At 42.0% G+C, this 23,330-nt stretch overlaps 2 protein-coding genes across 2 annotated transcripts; both read right to left on the bottom strand.

The window, feature by feature from the left end:
• Positions 1-951: 951 nt before the first annotated feature.
• Positions 952-1,896, bottom strand: LOC103742702 (olfactory receptor 5B12-like). The gene has a single exon (XM_008843774.1). It carries the CDS (start codon positions 1,894-1,896, stop codon positions 952-954), a length of 945 nt encoding a protein of 314 aa, XP_008841996.1.
• An 18,272-nt stretch (positions 1,897-20,168) lies between these two features.
• On the bottom strand, positions 20,169-21,122 carry LOC103742701 (olfactory receptor 5B12-like). The gene has a single exon (XM_008843773.1). The coding sequence runs from the start codon at positions 21,120-21,122 to the stop codon at positions 20,169-20,171; it is 954 nt and encodes a 317-aa protein (XP_008841995.1).
• Between the last annotated feature and the right edge of the window lie 2,208 nt (positions 21,123-23,330).

Raw genomic sequence — 23,330 nt, 5'->3', positions numbered from 1 at the left:
CTGTGAACAAATACTTATTCAACCCAAACAGAACCTCAAAGGCAGACCATCCTGGTCTACCTTGCTGAACCAAGGTGTTTATTGGTCAATGTTTGCTGGAATATAAGGGACTCTCTGATAGCTATATCCCTGGAAAACTGCTTCCAAGCAACAGTGACTATTTGAGAAAAACAAGCTGGAACTCCCTGAGCAACTTGTATGGAGCTTAATTTGGCAGTCTTCTGTCCAGAAGTTGTTTACTGTTTCTCCAACTGTGGGCCCTGGCCTTTGAGAATTTTGTCACTTTCTGAGCTTCCTGAACCTGATAAATTTCATTGATATCCTGGAGTCTTTGTCTCTGAGCTTTGGAAGTTTTGTTACTTCCAGAGTCTTAGAAACTCCTTCCTCCCTCAAGGAGGGACTCTTTTTTTTTTTTTTTTTTTTTTTAGAACAGGCCTCCCTTTTTAACCAGGTTTTTCCTGAGAACCACTGGGTGGCCTTTTTTTTTTTTTTTTTTTTTTTTTTGAGACAAGGTCTCACTATGTAGCCAGAGCTTGCCTGGAAGCACTGTGTGTACCAACCCAGGCTACCCTCCGTTTTATAGAGATCCACCTGTCTCTGCCTTCCAAGTGCTATAATTAAAGGCTTATCCCACCACCCCAGGCTCAAGAAGTCAATGTTTTAATTCAGGCAAAATGATCACACAGCACTTTGTACCTGCAGCATAGTACAATGTGAAATTCTGTAGTATCTAGGATCGAAATCTTGATTTTTAATTTTTAAAATGTCTTTTTTTCTGTGATAAATTATCCCAAAGAGCTCTACCCTATTTATAACCCTAAAACATAAATATAGGAGATTTCATATGTGAAATCTGTTTACTTGTTCACAGAAATTTAACTCAAGAGATAGTTATAAACAGATTATTTGTAACAATAAATCTTGTTCACCTGGTTTACAAACATTTTACGATTAATTTGCTAAGTGCAGTGAAAGTTTTGCTTTATCAATAACCTTCTTGACTTCACTCTTAACCTCCTTGTTCCTTAGACTGTAGACCAGAGGGTTTAGCATGGGGATGACCATGGTATAGAACACAGATGCCAGTTTGTCAGTGTCCATGGAGTGCCTGGAGCTGGGCTGCAGGTACATGAAGATGATCGTCCCATAGAAGATGGAGATGGTGGTGAGGTGTGATGCACAGGTGGAGAAAGCCTTCTTCCGGCCCTCAGCAGAACGCATCCTCAGAATAGCGATGAAAATAAAGAGATAAGAGTTCAAGATAACCAGCATAGTCAAAGAAACATTGAAAGATGCCAACACGAATAGCACAATTTCACTTGTAAAGATATCAGAACAGGAAAGAGCCAGCAGTGTGGGAACATCACAGAAAAAGTGATTAATCACATTGGAATGACAGAAGGAGAGGTGGAAAGTGAAGGCAACAAGGACAGAGGATTGTAAGAGTCCACTGATATAGGAGCCAACAACGAGCAAGACACATACTGCAGCTGTCATGGCAGTGGTGTAATGCAGGGGTTTACACACTGCTGCATGCCTGTCCAAGGCCATTGATGCCAGGAGGAAGCTTTCCGTAGTTGCAAAGGCTATAAAGAAGAACATCTGAGCAGCACACTCATTGTAGGATATGGTTTTATCTCCTGTGAGAAACCCTTCCATTACCTTGGGAGTGACAGCTGAGGCATAGACAAAGTCTGCTAGGGAGAGGTTACTGAGGAAAAAGTACATGGGAGTGTGGAGTCTGGGGTCCAGAAGAATCAACATGATCATCCCAAGGTTCCCAACCAGTGTGATGAGGTAAATGAGAGAGAAGATTATAAACAGAGGCACTTGCAGCTCAATGGTATCTGTTAACCCCACAAGAAGAAATTCTGTCACCTCTGAAGTATTCTCCATCAAACTCGTTCAGGCACCTAGGATGAGATGAGGAAATGAAAAATTATGCTAGTTGAACACCTCCATGAAAATTGAAGTATGACCAAGTTCTCCTGGTCATGCTCCTCCTGTCCAGTGTAAAAACCTGCCCCGAATGCTGATCAGGAGCAGGCTGCATGAGATCGTTTATCCAGGAAAGGTACAAAAATGGGCACTGGAGCCACTTTGCTTCCACTGGTGGTCCCTGTGTTCATTTCAGTTTTCCTGGCATATTATTTCATTCATTTCAGCAACACATACAGGGCTGTAGCCCCAAGGCCTGATTTTAAAAAATATTTTATTTATTATTATTTGTCTGCATGTGTTTAAGTGCACCCATGTCCTGCCAGAGCTGCGAAGGTCAGAGGAGGATTTCAGATTCCCTGGAACTCCAGTTACAAATGGTTGTTAGCTGCCGTGTAGGTGCTGGGAATTGAACTCGAGTATTCTACAGGAGAAACCAGTGAACTTAACCACTAAACAATCCCTCTAGCCCCAGGGTTGTATTTTATACTGTATGCAATATTATACAGACTCACTTGCCTAAACTTTGCATCAAAACTTAGCAGAAAGTACAGAAAAGGAACCAGTTTGCTACATGTCAATGACAAAGCCCATTCAATACACTTCCCATCTCTGATTGTTGTACCATGTTCCACATATTAGCTCTAGCTATGCAATGTTTTGGGGGTACTGTTCTAGGGTTGCTTAAAGTTTTCATTCTAATTTATAAATTAAATTTGTAATTTTTAAAATCTTGGACCAGTTGGATAACTGAACAATGTATGAGTTAAGTTTTAATTCATATCTGGCTATATTTCAGCATGTATAAAGCTAATGAGAGAGTATTTCTTTCTTTTTTATTGAATTTTGTGCTTTTCATACAATATAATTTAATGGTATTTAGATTCTCTCCCCTGTCCCCACTTCCCCTTATTGACCCTGGCCCAATTTAATGTACTCTATTATCTATGTTTACATCAACATAGATATAATAAAGCCTATAGAGTCTAATTTATGTCCCCAAATGTCCTTCAGTGTGGATCTATCCACTGAAGACTGGTTAACCTCCCAAGAGTCCCATACTTGAAAGACACTGTCTCTGTCCCTCCCAACAGACATCTTCTGCCACAAGTTCCTTAGGTGGAGTTAGAGCTTCTCACCCACTGCCTTATGTCTATGCTGGGATTTTTATGGTTTTATGTTTCATGTGAGTGTTTTAAATGTAGGAACAAAGTTTTAGGTGCTTTCTTCTCATGTCATGATCCTCATTTTTCACCGATATTTTCTGTTTCACTGATATTTTCTATTTCCTGCCATTTCACAAGCATGTACATTATTTGTGTTTGGGGAGACTAGGGCAAATCAAAAATTTGCTCTTGCTCTCCCTACAGATTCTGTGCCCTCAACCAAGCTGTATTTCACAGTGTACTTACCTGTACTTACTTCCATGGTGGAGCAGGTAACAGCTGACTGCGCAGCAACTGCTATAGTATAAGAGGAACTCTCAACTTGAAAAACACTTTTGACTGTCTTGGGCATACTCATTTCTCTATATTAGTAATCCCTTATATTCAAGGTGAGCGATGATGCAGCCCCATTTTAAAAGTAGCCAAGGTGAAAACTACCCTTTCTTTCCCTATAGACTTTACCTCCACTTACATGACCAAGAATATGTGAACTCTTGCAAATTATAAAACATAGTAAAATCAAGTAATCAGACATTTCTTTCCATGCCCTACCTCAACTTTTCCTGAATTCTTCAGTATTCAGTTCACAGCATTAGTGTCTAACTATTGATGTTCTGAAGGAGAGTGATTTAATATTTGACATAGTCAAATGAATGTTGAAAGTCATACAAGTCTCTGAATTTTAAAAAGTAGTTTTAATCTGTGTACTTCTAATTCTATAGAGAATTCTAATGATAAGAAAGATTGCCACATCTCACAACTCTCACCAAAGAAACTTCTTTTTGCAACAGATTATTTACACAGAGACCCACTGCTGTTCCATGTGCAGAGAAAAGGACTGCAAACTGTTCAGCCCTAAGTGGGAAACCTATATCCTAGCCTTTCCCCCTAAGACTCAGGGATCATTGTGTAAAAGAGGCTGGAAAGATTGAAAGTGTCATTGATGGTAGATAAATACAAGGAAACCATTTTGTCTGGACACCACAGGGCAGTTGCACATTTGAAACCCAAGTGTTTGTGACAGCATGCACAAGATTTGTGCAAGCCCAAACCAGACAGAACCCAGCATGGATAGGGGAGGTGGGTAAGAAGTCTCAATGCTAACTGAGGAACTGTTGGCAATTGAGATGGGAGAGTCGCTTTTCTTTAGAGGTGTGACACCTGGCAGATTGATGAGACACCAAGGGATAGACTCATTCCTGAGAGCATTTGGGGAACATAGATTAGACTAGATAGGACTTTAGCAAAAGAAAGTAATAACAGAGGCCATGGAGTTGGGAAAGTACAACAGAGTGGGGTGAATATGAGGGAGGGGGTCCTAATGTGACTAAAATACTTTGTGGTGAATTCTCAAAGAATAAATAAAAATATTTTTAAAAGAAAATTAAGAACATGGTTCTCCCTATAGGGTAGAACCATCACCACAGCATCCGATGGTCCTTAGTGTGGAAATCTGGATGCTCTGGAGCAGCATAGTACTGAGGAGAGCAGCGAGACTGGAATGAGAGGATGGTTGGTAATTGTGCATCTGTGGCTTAGCTGTTGAAGCTTCCTAGGCCTTAATTTCACTCCTTGTTGACCTTACAAAATAAAAATGGTTGCACATTCTATTGCAGTTTACAAGTATTGCTGGCTATAGTTACATGTTTTAGTACTTACTGTCATCCTAGTAACAGACAAAGGGGTAAATGGAGGAGTGTGAGATGGTTCATGTCCAGAGCATGGACTCACCATCCACATCCAGGAAAGCATCTTGCTGTTCTCCTCACCGCCTGTGGATCTCTGTTGTGAAAGGAATGCTGCCTGTGCTCTTGCCAATATCAAGGCAGAGATGGCGAGGTTGCACATGTCTCAGGGGAAGCAGTGCACTGGAGTGGCTGTCTCTAGAGGCTGGTGATCCCCGCTGGCCCTTTCACCTGACCTTGATAGATAGAGCAGGCGTAGTGTTTCCATTTTTGTCTGATAGCACTTGTGAGGACATTGGGGAATAGAAACTTAGAAGGCAGAAACTCCAGCCATCAGTCACATCAGGTGTACCACAGCCAGGTCAGGCAGCAACATTTAAAAATCCTCATTAAAATCTCTACTTAGGGCAATTGCATAACTATATATAAACTTTTTAATATTAAGATATTTCTCAAGAGCCATGGGATGGCCCTAGGACATTTTATTCTCCTATATTATTTTTTCTAAACAGATGTTCATTCATGTTACTAATATGTACCTGGTTTAGGTTCATTTTTCCCTCTTTTATTTAAACATTTTTTCAACATGCAAAATTGTATGTGTATGGAGTACAATGTAATGATATTCTTCATGTATATTGTATAGAAACTTTCATGTAAATTAAAATAATTTGCATATCCCTCATCGTAAACATTTATTTAGTTAGTTATGAGAACACTCAAGATCTATCTCCTAGTTATTTAAGTGATTCAGTATGGCATTTATATCTATTAGCCTTCCTACTTTGTAATAAGGTTGCAATTACAGAATAGTGACCATTTATTTTTTCCTTATAAAATTAAAGGATTGGATCACTTTGGTTTTTTTTTTCTGATGTTAAGTTCCAAAGTGGAAATATATCCCTTATCAATGGAATTGAAGGAGAATATAAGATACTTAGTTCTAAATTAGGCAGATAGTGAAGGAGGCCCCAGACTAGATTCAGCTATGTTCAAATTACTTAAAATTCCATTCTAGATGGCCTACTTCCAGGTTCTTATCCAAAGTTAGCTCTTTTGGTAGGCTCCCTCTGGCAGAGTTTCAAACTTCCTGCCCTTGCTCTACCCAATCAGGTTCCTGCTATCATATGAGTGAGCCAACTAACGACATAATCCTACCCTGTCCAATTAAATGAGAAAAAGGCGAACCCAGTCCTGTCCCACCTCCTACCCTATAAAATATAAAAATCCAGATTCTCCAGGGGGTGTACCCTGGTCTAGTTCTGGACATTCTCCCCTGTGGGGAATCTGTCTCTTTGTTGCTGTGTGGAATGCTTTTTGTGCTTCCATAAAACCTTGGCTGTCTGCTGTGACTGCAGACTTCTCCTTTTTGTAGTTCTTTACCTGGTGAAGAAATGTACCAGAGAAAATAGAGGCATCAGAGTGAAGTATAGTTGGACCTTTGAGATGTGTGGGCAGGTTGCCTAATTTCAAATCCAATTAGTGCCACCTGTTACTATGTGCCCTTCCCCAAGATATTTATATCTATGAATTTGAGGGTAAAAATTATGAACAATAAAAATGATGTATAGCTCTCTTAGGAGAACCCTGATGAAATGAGACATATGCATGGAGCTGAAAATGATGTGTAGCCTATAGCCAAAGTTCAACATGTTTAAGTATTATTACACATCAACTAGATATAATGTGTGGTCAAAAGAATGGTGTTCAGATAATTGTATTTACTTCCCACATTTCTATAAAACATTGAAATTGGGAGAAACACTAACTAGAGAAGAGCTGAAAGTTTTTGAGCAAGTATCTTTGTGTTAGGGTATCAGATCCTTTGGGTATATACCAATTTTTGTGTCTGAGAATTCTCCTCACTGATTTCCATAGTGACTACACAAGTAAGCATGTTTAAAGTGTACTGTACTGTGATTTATTTTTTCTTTTCATACTTTATTTGTCCTTTTGTGTGTGATTCATTTTATTTATTGCATTTTTGGTTGTCTTTCTTTGAGAAAATTCTTCCATATTGAAGGTACTCCTATTTACTTGAAGACCATCTCATGTTGATATATATTATTTTGTATTTATTGGATAAACATTCTGTTAACTGATTTTTCAGTTATAATGGGAAATTTTCCTGACATTTATAGAAATTATATTGGTTGTTAGGGTTTGAGACTTGAGAATAATTCCCACAGATACCCAAAAAGATTACACAAAAAGTTTATTCAAGAATTTAAATTAAAAAAGACAACAACCAAATGGCGGCTAGCCAGGCACAGACTTCATGAGCCAAAGATGGAGTCTGGCCCCGAACAATAGCAGGCAGGAGCTTTTATTGGGGCACTCCACAGAAACCCGTGAGCTCCAAGCATCTTTTTAAAATAATTGGATGTCCCCATATCCTGTATACGGGGAAAGTCTTAATTGATAGGGGCTCTCTTCAGGGCATTGTAATGTGTTGACTAACATCTTTTAGAGTCAGAAGTCTTTGTTCATACCTTATAAGACTTTTACATGTAAAATATGCCTGAGCTTGTCTGGGCTTGTCTAAAGAAGCTAGCCAAAATGGAGTCAGAGGATTCTGGCTCTTCATTCCCCCCTAGAGTTATGGAAAGGATTAAATATTTAAGCCAAGCAAATTACAGAAGTGGAAAGAAGCAGATAGATGGTGCATTTAGGGCGGTGGAACCATTTCTATATTGTCATAAGGCTCAGGGTCTTGATTTAAATGAGTATACTGCAAACTGAGTACCATCAGTTGGACTGTCTGTATCCATTTGGGGATGAATTTGAGCAAGGCATTAAGAATACAGGGGCCACAGGTGACTGCTAATAGGAGTTAGAGGAGAGGTCCAACTAGTACTGAGATCAAAGTTGTTAACCATGGGGACCAGTCAAATAGGTATTCGTACCAATTTTGTTAATTTAGTCATTCTTTTTCTCTTTTCTTAAGTCTTTTACGGACCTCAGCCAAAGACTGTTTTATAACTCCCAAGTGATTAACATAGAAACAGCACTGTTCCCCTAGGGCAACACAGAGTCCTCCTTTTTCTAGAAAAACTAAATCCAGCCCTCTCTTATTTGGTAAGTTTACCTCAGCTAAAAAGGATAGTCTTTGAGGTGGTGGATAGATGTTTCTAATGATTATGTGTCTAAGCCTATGGCCTGTCTAAGAAGGTGATAATTTTTATCCTGGAGGACTAGAGCTGAAGCCCCCAGACCAGTTGCAGTGGTTACACCTACCCTGAGTAGACAAGACAACTGCAGTGGTTCCTATGGCCCTACAAAGTCTAGACTCTTCTGAGACTCTGGTTTCCATTTCTATGTCTGTTCTATAATATAGATGGGAAACCAGCTGCACTAGAGCACAAAAATCCCTGGTCTTGTTTAAAATGGATGAGTGGAGGCATGTAGTTAAGCCAGAGGTACAGGCCCACCAAGTGGAGTTGGGGGACACCATATATGGGTTAGGTGTAGTAGCCCATATCTCTTGAACAGAGTTATATAGATGTTGGTAAGAAGGGGGGACAATTTTATGTGAGGGAGTCACGCATAGCCCTTTTCCATACACTTTGGTAAGGGTAAGCTCCCTTCTCCCTGTAGGCGGGGGGATTCTACAGGCAGTGGGGTCAGAAGTAACAATGTAATTTCCTGGGAGAGCTAACCCATCATAAAAGGGAGGCCTCAGGTCCATGCAAAACCATCAATGGATAGTAAGGTTAGGGGAAGTATTATTTAAAGCAACAAAGGTGGCATTTAGGAGGTTCATAAGCCCAGGGGATGGCTGCAAGGGCTCTTGGACCCATTGAATCTCTGGGGGTGTGGATCTAGGTGTGGGCAAAGTAGCAGTTTTATCCAGACAATTTGACTAGGAGCTGGCCTCTTGACAGATTTAAAAATAGTTAAGTCTGGTGTTGGTCATCTTATAGATTGTAACACTGTCTGAGCCAGCCCCATCTGGGTCCCTACGAGTGGACCCACCTGAAGATGGACTGAAAAAAGTATTCTTGGATCAGTCCCTGTGGTGTATAACCTGTGGCCTCAAGTTCACCCATCAATCCATATTTGTAGGTTTTTAAGTTACTTTCCTTTTGGGTTCAGGCTCAAGGAGACAGGGTTGCATCTAGAAGAGGAACAGTGTCCCTCAAATTGCCTTGATCTGGGGTTTTGCCAAAGGATTAGGCCCAGGACCACAGTTACCTGGATGATGGGGGGGGCAGCCCAATTAATACATCCAGTAGACACACAGCTTCATGAAGCACAGAAATAGTCCCCTGGCCCCCCACAGGTACTTCTTTGGTCACCATTGTTGCCCAGGCAAACAGAAGTGGTGCTCCTTCATCCTCTTTCATCTGAGGGGAGTCTGGCAAGCATAATTTACAGTGCCTGATGGGGTGTACAATTCCCAAGCTCCTTCAAGCAGGTCACAGAGATCGAATATAATCTTGGGGAACCAGGTGCCTGGGGGTCCCAGGTGGGAGGAGATGTTCACTATCTTTCCAGTGGATGTGCTACTAACTACACAGGTGAGGTTTTGGAGTCCCTGCGGGGAGTTAGCTAGGGCAGACTCTATAAAAAAAATAAAAATAAAAAAGCAACAAGGATTATGGTGTGGCAGAGATTTTTAGCTTGAGAGGATTGTCTTTTACCTTCCATCTCTTGTCAACTTGGTCTGACCAAACTTCTGATGCAGGCTTTAGATGTAAGTGATATATCCAGGTCCGGACACTGGACACCTTAACCACAGTGGGGTGGTGAGGATCATGATGTGTGGCCCCTTCCATCGAGGTCCGAGGGGCTCCTTGTGGTGCTGTCTCACCCAAACAAGGTCTCCTGGCTTGAATCCATGCGGTTGAGCTGGTGGCAGTTTGTAGATGTGCCTTAGCAAGGGGAAAACATTTTCTTGTGCAATCTGTAAGGCCTATAGGGACTTAAGAAATTGGGATTCAGACAAGTCAATTAGCACATCTGAAGGTAGCTTGGGAAGCAAAGGGAGTGGTCGGCTATACATGATTTCATAAGGTGTTAGGCCTTGATTATATAGGGTATTTCTGACCCTGTATAGGGCAAAAGGTAGGAGGCCTGTCCAGTCATCACCAGTTTCTAGGGTTAATTTGGTCAAGGTCTCTTTAAGGGTCCGATTCATTCTCTCTACTTTCCCTGAGCTCTGGGAGTGGTATGTGCAATGTAACTTCCAGTTAGTCCCCAGTGTTTTAATTAACTCTTGAGTTACCTTAGAGATGAAGGCTGGTCCATTGTCTGACCCTATCACAGAAGGGAGTCCATACCTTGTTATTAGTTCATCGATGATCTTTTTAACCACCATTGAGGTGGTTTCCCCCTTTGTGCGAAACACTTAGACCCATCCTGAAAATGAATCTACAAAGACTAGGAAATATTTATAGGCATACCTGCCAGGTTTTACCTCAGTGAAGTCCACCTCCCAATGGACTCCAAGCACAGTGCCCCTCTCCCTTCTGGCTGGGGGCATGACTCGGGGCATAACCTGGCAGGAGCGATATCTGGAAAGGCAGCTCTCAATCATTTTGGTTAGATCAAAGATGTGGTATGGAGTCAGGAGTTCTTGTAACTTTCTCTTTCCTAGGTGAGTCCCTTTGTGGAGTTTATATATTAAGCCCTCTGCCAGCTTATGTGGCAGAATGAGCCTCCCATCAGAGGTGTATCTCCATCCATGCTTTATCTTGGTATTTTCCAGGGAAGTTAAATCCTGATCATCCTGAGCTGAGTAGGAGGGCTCTTCTGACAAGAGGAGTGCAGGGAGAATAACCAGTAGGTTCAAGCCTGTTAGGCTGTTTCTCTGGCTGCTAGGTCTACTCTCCTGTTTCCCTGTGCCTCCAGTGAATCCCCTTTTTGGTGCCCCAGACAATGGATGATGGCCAGTCTCTTTGGTAACCATATGGCCTCCAGGAGTTTTAAGATCTCTTGTTTATTTTTGATAGTCTTTCCTTCTGCTGTCAGGAGCCCCCTCTCCTTGTATATAGCCCCGTGGACATGAGCCATAGTTAAAGTGTAATGGCTATCAGTGAAAATGTTAACAGTCTGGTCTTTACTTAGCTTTAAGGCATGAGGGCAATTATTTCAGCCCTCTGGGCAGAAGTCCCAACTCATAGGGAGGAGGCCCACACTGTCCTCCATGGACTGACAACTGCTACCCCTACATGTTCCTGGTTCCTTCCTTAATGAAGCTACCTCCATCCATGAACAGAATTAAGTCCAGGTGGGGCCAAGGAACATCCGTCAGATCTTCCCAAATACCATGTAAGCTGCAGAGTAGCTGTCCTCCAGGCAGTCGTGCAGGACCTCAAGATCCGGGTCTGGCAGCATAGTGGCAGGATTGAGAGCAGTGCTGGAGAGGAACTGGATGTGAGGGGGATTAAGGAGCAGGGCCTGATAATGCATCAACTGAGCATTCATCATCCATCAGTTGGGGGATTTTTAAGGACCCGCCTCAATCGAGTGAGGGGTGGTGACTGTAGGGGGCTGTCCCAGCATGAGCTTATCTGCATCCTTAAACAATAGGGCCATGGTTGCAATAATTCTGAGGCAGCCCAGCCATCCCAAGGCCACAGGATCAAGATTTTTCGACAAGTAAGCCACAGGTCTCTTCCAAGGCCAGAGCATTTGGGTCAGGACTCTCTTTGCTATTCCCACGCATTCTTCAACAAAGAGCTGATAGGGCTTATGGATATCTGGCAGAGCCAAGGCTAGAGCCTGCAATAAAGGTTTTTAATTTCTTGAAAGGCCCCCTCCTGAGTCTCAGTCTGTAGGAAGGATGACTCGTTCCCTCAAGTGGCTTCACATAGGGGTTTTGCCAGCTTGGCAAATCCGGGTATCTAGAGCCAGCAGAGGTCTGCTGATCCCAAGAACTCTCGCAAGTGCCTGCAGGATCTCAGGCTTGGAATTCCCGTAATGGCTTTCTTTCTGGCTGGTGACAGCCACCTCTGCCCATCCCTTAATATGTACCCCAAGTACATTAAATCCGTGACACAGGGCTGAGCCTTCTTGGCAGAGACCTTATACCCCAATTGGTCCAAGGTCAGGAGCAAATCTCTGGTGGCCTGAAGACAAGTGCCCTCATCCTCAGTGGCAATCAACTGGTCATAAACATACTGTAGGAGGCTTACCTCTGAGTGCAAGACCTGATACTCCTGCAAGTCCTAGTGTAGAGCCTCATCAAAGATAGTAGGGGATTTTTTGAACCCTCGTGGCAGTCACATCCAAGTGAGTTGTCCATTAAACTCTTGGTTCTGGTCTTGCCACTCAAAGGCAAAGATGGGTTGACTTTCCCCTGCCAAGATCAGGCTAAAGAAGGAGTCCTTGAAATCTAAAACAGCATAGACCCTTCTCTCTGGAGAGAGAGAGCTCAGCAGGGTATATGAGTTGGGGACTGTAGGGTGGATAGCCTCTACCCTCTTGTTAACTGATCTCAAATCCTGCACTGAGTGGAAACCCTTAGTCCCCAGTTTCTTGATAAATAGCAGAGGGGTGTTCCATGAAGATTGGCATGGAACCAGAATACAGCACTCCCTAAGGTGGTTTATATGTTTGGTAATTCCTGCCCTGGCCTTGAGAGTCATTGGGTACTGTTTTACTCTTACAGGCTGAGCATTAGTTTTTAAAGTCACTATTATTGGTGGCTGTTAGATGGCCCTCCCTGGGGAATTAGTTTCCACCCAAACTCCTGGGATTGTTGCCTGGAGGTCCTTGAGAATGGTGGTTGGTCTCTTTTGAGGGGGTGGGGTGTGCACTCTCCATTCTTCTTCTAATAGTAAGCATAGGATATAGGCTATGTCCAGTACAGTCACATCAGGAGGTCCTCTCCCAGAGAAATGGAATCGAGCCTTCATTTTATTTAGCAAATCTCTACCTAATAAGGGATATGGGACACCTGGGACCACCATAAAGGAGTGTGAAACTGCCTTCTTACCTAAGTTTACTTTCTTTTTGGTAGTCCAAGGGTGCTGAGCGATTCCCATGGCCCCTTGCACCCAGGTGCATTTACTGGTGAATTTTCCCATAGGATCTTTTAAAACTGAATATTGTGCTCTAGTGTTAACTAGGAAGCAGGACAGCTCATCCCTCCACTTGTAGGGTCACCCAGGGCTCGTAGTGGAGGTTCGCCAAGCCTGGGCCCCTTCAATTTTCTAGGTTCTCCAACTCGAGGATCTTGGGCTTGGAAGGAGGCTGGGATCCTGTCCTTTGAGGACATTCCCCAGTCCACTGGCCCAGCTGCTTTCAATATGTGCACTGGTCTCTTTTTAGGCGGGGCCAACCTTCCTGTGGGGGTCGCAGGGCTCGGGTTCCCTTTTTCATAGAAGGTCAGGCCCCCCATTTGGGATTCGTTGCGCTTTCAGGCAACAATATCCCTTTTCTTTCTCTTTCTTCAGGGGTTTCTCTGTTGTTAAATACGTTGTTCGCCACCACCATCAGCTCAGAAATGTTTTTTCCCTCAAAACCTTCCAGTTTTTGAAGTTTTCATTTTATGTCTGGAGCTGCCTGATTTATGAAAGCCATATTGATGGCCATCTGATTCTCTGGGGCCTCCGGATTTATGGGAGTATAAGTTCTGAAAGCCTCTAACAGGCATTCCAGGTACGCTCCAGGAGACTCATCCCTTCCTTGCATCACCTGACCGACCTTAGACAAATTGCTGGGGCGCTTAGCAGCTGCCCAGAGGACCCCCCGTAAGAATCTGGTGATAGACCTTTAGGCATTCCCTACCTTCGGGGGTGTTATAGTCCCACCCCTCTGTTGGGCACTTGAGAGGAAAGCAGCCACAATCAAATCCTCATTCTCTGTCAGTCGCCCATCATTTCCAGGGACTGCGTGTCTGCATTCCCAAAGGATGCAGTTCCATTCCTCGGTGGTGAACAGGATATTCAATAACTGTTGGCAATCATCCCAAGTGGGTTGGTGGGTAAAAAGAATGGTACCCAGGAGTGAAATCAGGGCCTGAGGCTTCTCCATGAAGGAGGGAGTCTGTAGAAAAGGGAAAGGAGACAACTTGGGAAATTCCATCCTCCCTTGAGGGCCCAATCTCCCTCAGGGGAAGAGCTCACACAATTCTCCCCTCTCCCCGAGAGCAAGTGTGCATTGGACTGGGCTTGGCCACATTAGGTGCTGGTTCAGCCATGGGAGCTGGGGATGGAGACTGGGAAGGACTGAAAGAAGAGGAAGAATGTCATGACCTCGGCTCCCTAGGTCTATCTTGGGCACTTACTGGGGCCCGTAAAGTGGCGGGAGTAAATCTTCCTTTGGCGCCAAGGGAAGAACCTTGGGATCTGATGGGTTTTTGGTCTGGACTTTCTTCAGGGGAAGCCAAATGGAAGGCCCCTTAGGCCCCGATTGTGGGGGTGGCAGTAAGGGATGCAGCCAGCCAGGGGGGCAGCAACCAGATATCGCCAACCTAGGATGTATGGGATCTGGTCAGGGTGCCCCAGTTCCCCGAAAATAACTCCTTGAACCCTGTAGATAAGGGACAGATTAAAGGACCCTTCAGGGGGCCATTCAACTTGAAAGGAGGGCCATTCTATGGTGAAGAGGGTCTGGAGGTGGGTTGGCTTGACAAGGAGTCAAGACATGTTCGAAGCCACTCTTTTGTAGTCCTGAAAATGACTAAGAACTAGATCAAGGGGAGCTGAAGGTGATGAGACTCTCTGGCCCATCGTGGGGTAAGCTTCAAGAAAAAAGAATATAAGGAGAGGAATGAGAATAAAAAGAAGTAGGATGGAAAGTCAATAGACAAGGTGGAGCTCTGAGCAGAGGGCAAGGACAGTATGAGATGGCGGTTCCCTAGAGGGAGAAATGAAAATCTTGTAGTGCACAGAGTCAGCTGGGAAGGCTGCCCCTGTTCCTTTCCCAAAAAGATTTGGCCAGCCTGGATTCCACATCAGACTTGACCAGAATCTTATGTCTGGCCCGCCCAGATTCCACCTGGGACTGGGCCAAGACTTTGGCTTGGTCCTGCCTGGATTCCACATCAGACTGGAGCACGACCCCTCAACAGAAGAGGAGTCAGGGCATCCCCCATCCTCCTCCAGCTTTGGGATCAACAACATATCTGCCTGATCTCCATTGAGCCCCAGGATGTCCGGACTACTGAAAAGCAAGAGTGAGAGAGAGAGAGAGAGAGAGAGACGAAGGCAGGCAGAACTTACCAAGGCGGGCTCTGGTGGCGCTTCCATGGGTCTGGGGTCTCTATTCTCGAATACTGGACAAGACCCCATAATGTTAGGGCTTGAGAATCAAGAATAATTCCCACAGATACCCAAAAAGGTTATACAAAAAAGTTTATTCAAGAATTTAAAGTAAAAAAAGACAACAACCAAATGGCAGCTAGCCAGGCACAGACTTCACAAGCCAAAGATGGAGTCTGGCCCTGAACAATAGCAGGCAGGAGCTTTTATTGGGGCACTCCACAGAAACACACGCACGCCAAGCATCTTTTTAAAATAATTGGATGTCCCCATATCCTGTGTACGGGGGAAGTCTTGATTGGTAGGGGCTGTCTTCAGGGCATTGGAATGTGCTAATATCTTTTAGAGTCAGAAGTTTTTGTTCATACCTTATAAGACTTTTACATGTACAATATGCCTGAGCTTGTCTGGGCTTGTCTAAAGAAGCTAGCCAAAATGGAGTCAGAGCATTCTGGCTTTTCATGGATGATTCAGAATTTTTCAGAAATGTTTCTGTCCTGATTTTTTTTTTTCTTTTTTGACTTAGAAACATCTCTATTGAAGATAACAAGAGTTATACTGACTTTAGAAACATGCAGTGAAGTCATGAACTTTTCCTCATGGTCAGGTTTCCAGGTCTTCTCAGGACCCATGGGACCATGAGGTTCTTCCTTAGGCTGACCCAAGTGCTGTGAGAACCTTTAGGGCCAATGATTCTGGTTTAGTGTCTTGGACCTGTGACTGGTCCTGATTGATTATTTATTATTTATTTATTTATTTATTTAATATTTATTTATTATTTCTTTTTTTTGCCAAGGATTGACTCATTTTCTCTCCATTACTGTAATTACAGGGACAGGTTATTAACCAAATCTTGACTCAGATTTAATTTATACCGTAGTCATAGAAGGGAATATATAAGCCAACACCTAGTTTCCCTGAACATGTTTCTTCCTTGTTTTTTGGAATGTTGATTTAAAAGCTCAACAAAGTACTTTCACAGAGCTCTGTGCATCCAGGCTCAATTCTGACCATTGTGGATTCCTGTACTTTCTGGACCACAGATATTCTTGGGTATATTTAGATCCCAGATGTGTGTTTAAAATACATTGTACATAATTCTTACATTTAGAATAGTTGAGCAAGATTCTTCTGAACACTTTGTTTCTATTTAGTACTGCTGGTAAGATGAACATAGCAGGCTTTCATCATTAGCACACCCTGGAGATTCCCAAAGAAGAATGAGATGATTCTGCAGCTGAGAGCTCTTGTTAAGCAAGTCTGAGCCAGTTGAGCTGATAAAACCAGATAGAGAACTTGTCCTTGACCTTCAGGAAGGTCTTTAGGTGGATAGGTGTGGACCTCTCTGTAGCATTCTTTAAAGTCAATAACATGAAGAAGTAGAGAAAAAAGGATGCAGGAGTTTTGTGTTGGGAGAAGGGCCAAGAGATGAGATGGACCCCTTCTCTATTACCATTTCTAAAATTTCAATAAAAACAGTTTAGTTGATTTTTTACAGTATATAAGCATTGTTCTAAATGTCTTAAATGATTCCATCTTATTAAATGTCAGTCCAGCTCTATGAAGTAGACAGTACTATTATTCACATTTTGGAAGGGACATTAGAATAGTTGGAGGAGAATTTGTTATATTGAAGAACTAATGAAATGACTTTCTATGATTATAAGACAGGTATTATGTCTTTTCTAGCTATTTGTCTTTCTAGTGAGAATTCCTCAGAGGGTGTAGTTTGGTACTACTAATCTGGTTTTGCAGAGACTGACCACCCAATATGTGATGAATCTCTGAGGAATAAATTTCCCATTGTCAATATCCAGGATGTTGTTGGGCTCACATGAACACCTTGGATACCAGTTCACACTCCTTCTCAAGACCTCCTCCCATCAGACAGTGGAGGTTGGAGGATGAGCACATTATTCTGCTGCATTTTCACCAGTAGAGATTCCCCAAAGAGGATCAGGCATTTGATACTTAGTGACTTTGTTGGTGTGATTCAGTCTCATCACATTCCATTTCATAATTTCATGAATGTCCATAAGGCCTCAGAGTGACAAAGGAACTATAAGTTGAGAGAGAAGCTGTGTTTTTTGTGTTAATTAAAAAGTACATAATAGGTAATGTTTATCACCTTTACTAATTAACATGCCGTAAATTTTATGCTTCATCCTCAAATATAATTCATTTATTTTAATTTGCTGATTTGTGTGTATGTGTGTGTGTATATGACACAGAACATCTTATTCAACTATACACCCACTTCCCAGATGGCGCCCTCCCATAGCCTCCCTCCCCCCACTAGAGCCCTTATACTCTGTTACCCCTGCTACTGTCCACTGTGATGTCGTCACCCCCAGCCGTTCCCCACTACTTGTCCATATGGTGAATCTAGTCAGCCTATCCAGAGGTCTTTGTTTTAGGAAGGTCAGCTGTTGCTCATCTAGCAGCAACAGTTGTCAATATTCCTTTAAATAAAATTGGGGTCTGCTGTTCATTTTTCCAGTTCTATGCTGGGTTACTATCTGGAAGTCCCTTGGGCCACCCTGGCCAACAACTCAAAAGAAGGTACCTCCTATCTGGCATTGTTGCTTGTTATGTAGCCTTTACCTATACATATGGACTCTTATTGAAATCTACCCAATGATTTTATAGACATACTCAGGTGCCAAGGATCCGAGTGCAACTGATTATGACTAGTAATAATCAGATACATACAGATTAGAGATGCATGTGCCAACATCTCAGTATTAGGAGCAAAAAAATGAGTCTTTCTTTAAGAAAGAGTATATTTTAAAATGAAGTGGAAATTTTTATAAAGGTTAAAAACTCATTCAATTTTATGTCTTACAGGGTTTATACTGAGTTCAATATGTATAACTGTATTAATTCAACAGCAAGCCTAAAATTTTTATAGCCACTTTTGAAAGAGATATATCTTTGCTCTAGAAACTGTTAATGAGTATGTTAAAGCTGTAATGAAATGCTTCTTCTAAAAAAAAAGATAACCAATGAAATAAACAAAAACAAAGAAAAAAATTTTTTTGAAAAAAGTACATAATAGGGCTGGAGACATGGCTCTGCTGCTAATTGCACTGACTGCTCTACCAGAGGACCCTGGTTCAATTCCCAGTGCCCACATGGCAGCTAATAGCCATCTGTAACTCCAATTCCAGGAGATCTGTCCCCCTCATCTGATCATTACAGGCATTGCACTACATGGGAGGACTTATATATGAGCAGACAATATAATCATACACATAAAATAAAAACAAAAAATAAAATGTTTTTAAAAAGTAGATAATTTACACTTTGATGGTGTAAAGAGGACAGAATATTGTGGGTAATTTCAGAGATATCCCTTCTCAAACATACAGAGTAAGCAGTCCTTGAATGTTGTGATCAGCTGTCAGGGATCTATTATGTATTGACTCATTGATTCAATCTCAGCTCTGTTCCTCACCTATTCATTCGTCTGCTCACTTGTATGGTCATAAAGTTTCATGTTTTCTAATCATTTATTTAATTACTTAATTTTAATTTATTTCCTTTAACAAGTATTTAATGACTCCGGCAGAAAGATGACCCTGGCAGTTACCAGAGGCTTACAGAGAAGCAGACTGGCCCTGAGGAGTGCACAGCTCCCTGCACTCCAGTCCTAGCCAGCAAACTCCGTGTAGCTGCATCCTGACCATGGTTTGATTTGTTACACTCAACCCTTGTGAGTGACCAGCACTATCATTTCATCCATCTGAAGCCAACCTGAAGGAATTTTCCCTCACTGTTGACCCTGAAATCAGCATACTGAGAACTCAAAACTGTACTTAGTAATTTGGGACACTTCTTGAACATTTCCATCCTCTGACTTCTTCAGTTCCTACAAGTGATACAGACATAAACCTCCCATTTTGTGGGGATTCATTAGCATTTTTATCTAACTTACAGAAACATATTTGGTTGGGAATATTGCTCTCCAACCCAGGAGTTTGTCATGGCTAAAATGCTATCTAGAACTTGAGAAGAGATTAGATATGGATATAATTTTGAATGAGGTATGGTCTGAAATATATCTTTGATCTCTGGAATTCATGGTCAAGATATATTTAGATAACATGTTGTCCCTGATTTTCTTGAGACGGGGTCTTACTGTTTAGCTCCAGCTGGCCTGGAACTTGCTATGTAGACCATCCCAGGTTGGCCTCAAACACAGCAGTCCACCTGCTTCAGCATCCCAAGTGCTGGAATATAAAGTGTGAACCACCACGCCTGGGCTGTCCCTAATTTTTGATCCTTACCATTGAAGTGTTTTAATCTTAAGACCGTATATATAGGGATTTTTGTATTTTACCAAATTTTATGAAATAAAGCTATTTTGTATAAGATCCTGAATTCTGAATTCTCTTCCAGTATCTCAAAATGATTATTTTTTGTGTATGTGCCTTACATATTTTTACAACATTTTTATTTTTTGAGAAATTTATACATAAGTACTGTATTTACATCATTTCCATCCCTCCACCTCCCCTTTAACTCTTTAATGCTTTCCTTTCTCCCAATTTCCTAAACTTTTCTTTAATTATGCATATATATGTATATGTATATTTACCTACAACCTACTGAGTCCATTTAATGATGCTTGTATTCATGTGTGTTTAAGGCTGACCACTTGTGATTAGATAACCTATAAGAGACTCATCCCTGGAGCAAACTTATTCTCACCCTCACAACAGCCATTGACTGATTGCCTGTAGCTCTTCACCTAGGGCTGGGTCCTTGTAAAATTTACCCCCATCTACATTTAAAAAAACACACACAGCTAACTATGACTTCTTTCTGTGCACCAGAATCAATTATTTTGAACTGCATGAACTGAAAATATAAATGATCTCAGAAACATATGAGATTACCATCAAAATATTTCATGCCAACTCTGTGAAGCATGGTGGGATGCTGACAGTATCTGGATTATAATCTTGATTTTTAAATTGTATTACATCTTATTTATAGTAAGCCCTCCAAAATTTGCTCTAAATTAGTTATATTTCCAAAGAATGAGGCTTCGTGTGTAGAAGTAGAGTTCAGAGCAATAGAAGAAAAGAAATAATTGCAAGGAATATATACTTAGACAACAGAAGTCCAAGGAAAGTTTCACATAGTGTGCAAGTGCTTTACAATTAATGGAATAGGCCCTGTGAAGAAAATGCTTTTCCAGCAACCTTCTGGAATGCACTCTTGACCTCTTTGTTCCTCAGGCTATAGACCAGAGGGTTCAACATGGGGATGATTGTGGTGTAGAACATAGATGCCATTTTGTCTCTATCCATGGAGTGACTGGAGCTGGGCTGTAGGTACATGAAGATGATTGTCCCATAGAACATGGATACAGTGGTGAGGTGAGATGCACATGTGGAGAAGGCCTTTTTACGTCCTTCAGCTGAACGCATCCGCAGGATTGCAACAAAAATAAGCAGGTAAGAGTTGGAAATAATCAAGAGAGAAAAAACAGTATCAAATGAAGCCAAAGTAAAGACTATAATCTCATTTATGTAAATATCAGAACAAGACAAAGCCAGCAGTGGGGGAATGTCACAGAAAAAGTGATTAATCACATTGGAATGACAGAAGGAGAGGTGGAAAGTGAAGGCAACATGGATGGAGGACTGCAAGAATCCGCTGATGTAGCAGCAGGTGACAATTAGGACACATGTGGTGCTTGTCATGGTGGTGGTGTAATGCAGGGGTTTACACACTGCTGCATGCCGGTCAAAGGCCATCGAGGCCAAGAGAAAGCTTTCAGTAGTGGCAAATGCTATCAAAAAAAACATCTGGGTAGCACACCCATTGTAGGATATGACTTTATCTTCTGTGATGAACCCTTCCATTATTTTGGGAGTGACAGCTGAGGAATAAATAAAGTCCACTAGGGAGAGGTTACAGAGGAAAAAGTACATGGGTGTGTGGAGTCGGGAATCAACCAAAATCAAAATGATCATCCCAAGGTTCCCAACCAGTGAGATCAAATAAACTAGAGTGAAGATTATGAATAAAGGCACTTTCAGCTCAGTGGTATCTGTTAACCCCACAAGAACAAATTCAGTCACCTCTGAAGTATTCTCCATCAAAGTCATTTTCACCAAGAGATATACCTAGGACAAAATGAACAAATTGAACATATGTGAGTTGGACATCACCATGATATATAAAGTATGAGCAAGGTCTCTTCCTTATGTTGGCATCTTTCTGTCCACAGCAGAGGCTGTATGCAGGAGGATGGACTGAAACTGGGAGGGGCAGGCAGTGGTTCATATGGAAGTGATACAGATAGGCTTTGCTGACCATGGCTGCCACAGGAGGTCCATCTGATAATTGTGGGGCCCAATTCCATTTGCCCCTAAGTATTTGACACATACAGGAAACCACATGTTCTATGCATCACATTTTAGTGATATTTTGAAATATTTTAGCAGGTGAATAAGTAAAGGAACAGGGCCAATGATATGGCCTAGAGGGTGAAGGCCAAGCATGATATCCTGAGATTGATTCCCAGGATCCACATGGAATAAGGAAAGAATGGATTCTTGTAGGTTGTCCTCTGAGCTCCACATGTACACTGTGGCTGTAGGATTAAGTAAACACACACACACACACACACACACACACACACACTTTAATAAAAAGAAAAATGAAAAATGCTAAATGATGGGGATGTAGCTCAGTCATAGAGCACTTGCTTAGCTTGCACAAGATTCTGGGTTCCATATCAAGAACCAAAGATAATAAATAATAAATAAATAAATAAAATTAATTAATCAAACACACTAAAGAAGGTGTTTTTCAAAGGCAGAAAGAAGTAAAGCTCTAGCTGCTGTCTCTCCATATCACAGTCTTTCATCTTCACATAAACTACTGTTTCCTTTTCCCAATGTCACCAATGTTTTTGCTTTATATATGTTTGAAGAGAGAATAAAAGAAAATAAAAATCTGACTCTCTTCCTCCCATAGGTACCTGCTTCTCCCTCCCAAGCCATAATCCATAGTGCATCTGGTTGGATTCCCTTCCATGGTGGCTAAGGGGACAGATGGCTGTGCCACTGTAGTTACAGGATGAGAGGGCCTTTCCCCTAGAGACAACTCTGCCTCGGGAATGTTCGTCGTCTTGATTTCTCTTTGCTAAATATCTATCATTCTATTCAAGTCGGGAGATGCTGCTTCCTTGTCTTTAAGTATCACCATGTTGAAAATCACTTCACCTTTACCACAGGCTGTTCCCCTGGTCCTCCTCTAAGTGTAACTAACATGCAGGCCTTTTCTAATAGGATCTGATCATCCTGACCATGGAAACCTGAATACCGTAGAAGAGTAGCATTGCACACTGGGAAGAAATGAAGAAGAGGGAGAAGACTGCTGGTTAAACAGTGTGTCTGCGGTGCAGGTGTTTAAATGTCTAGGCATGATCTTCTATTCTGATTTCAAGCATAAAAATGGTTAGACATTCCGCCCCATCATTCACATCTAACTTGCCACGGATCATGCGGGTTTTAGATTTCAAAACTGATTTTTGTTTTTAGACAGTTTTGCTCACACGTATATTACAAACCAATCAGTCTCACCTCTCCCCTCCCTGCCACCCTGTCACCTCCCCCTTTTCCTCTTTCTTTCCCCCCTCTCCTCTTTCTTTCTCTCTCTCTTTCTCTCTCTCTCTCTCTCTCTCTCATCTATTCTGTATTTCTTTTTCTTTTTCTGTTACCTACTGAGGTTAACCAGGGCTGTCTTGGTGCCCATGGGTTTAGGATTGTCCCTGGGATGGTGGGCACACAACTAAATACAGTAGTACCTCCTCTACCAAGTTCTATCAATAGCTAGTATTTCAGAAGTAAAGGATGGGCCAAAGACCCCCCACCCTTTCTTGACTTCCGTCTGATAGAGCTGGTCTTTGGGGGGTCCATAGTAGATAACTAAAGTTGTTGTGAATTAACAATTGCAATAGTTGTATCACATCTAGAGTAAGATCCTTTTTTTTGGCTCTTTGGTGTTACTAATCCCTTCCTCCATAATGTTCCCTAAGCCTTAAAGTGGGTGGCATAAGAATGTATGCCTTTTAAATACTTACTGTTGTCCTAGGAACAGATGATAAGTAGAGATACAAGGATGTGGTAGGGATATGTGAAACTCTTTTGTTCAAAGCATTGGCCTAATGTCCACATCCAGGAGAGGATTGTACCGTGCATTCTCTTTCCCCATCTGTGGAACTCTGCTGTGGAACAGAATCTGGGCTTTTGGAATATCAAGGCTAGGAGGGCAAGCTCTTCACACATCCCAGGAGGAGCACACTTGTG

The sequence above is a fragment of the Nannospalax galili genome, unplaced genomic scaffold (assembly GCF_000622305.1).
Source record: "Nannospalax galili isolate Female #2095 unplaced genomic scaffold, S.galili_v1.0 scaffold2482, whole genome shotgun sequence".
Taxonomy (NCBI): domain Eukaryota; kingdom Metazoa; phylum Chordata; class Mammalia; order Rodentia; family Spalacidae; genus Nannospalax; species Nannospalax galili.
This window is presented reverse-complemented; position numbering and strand designations above follow the sequence as displayed.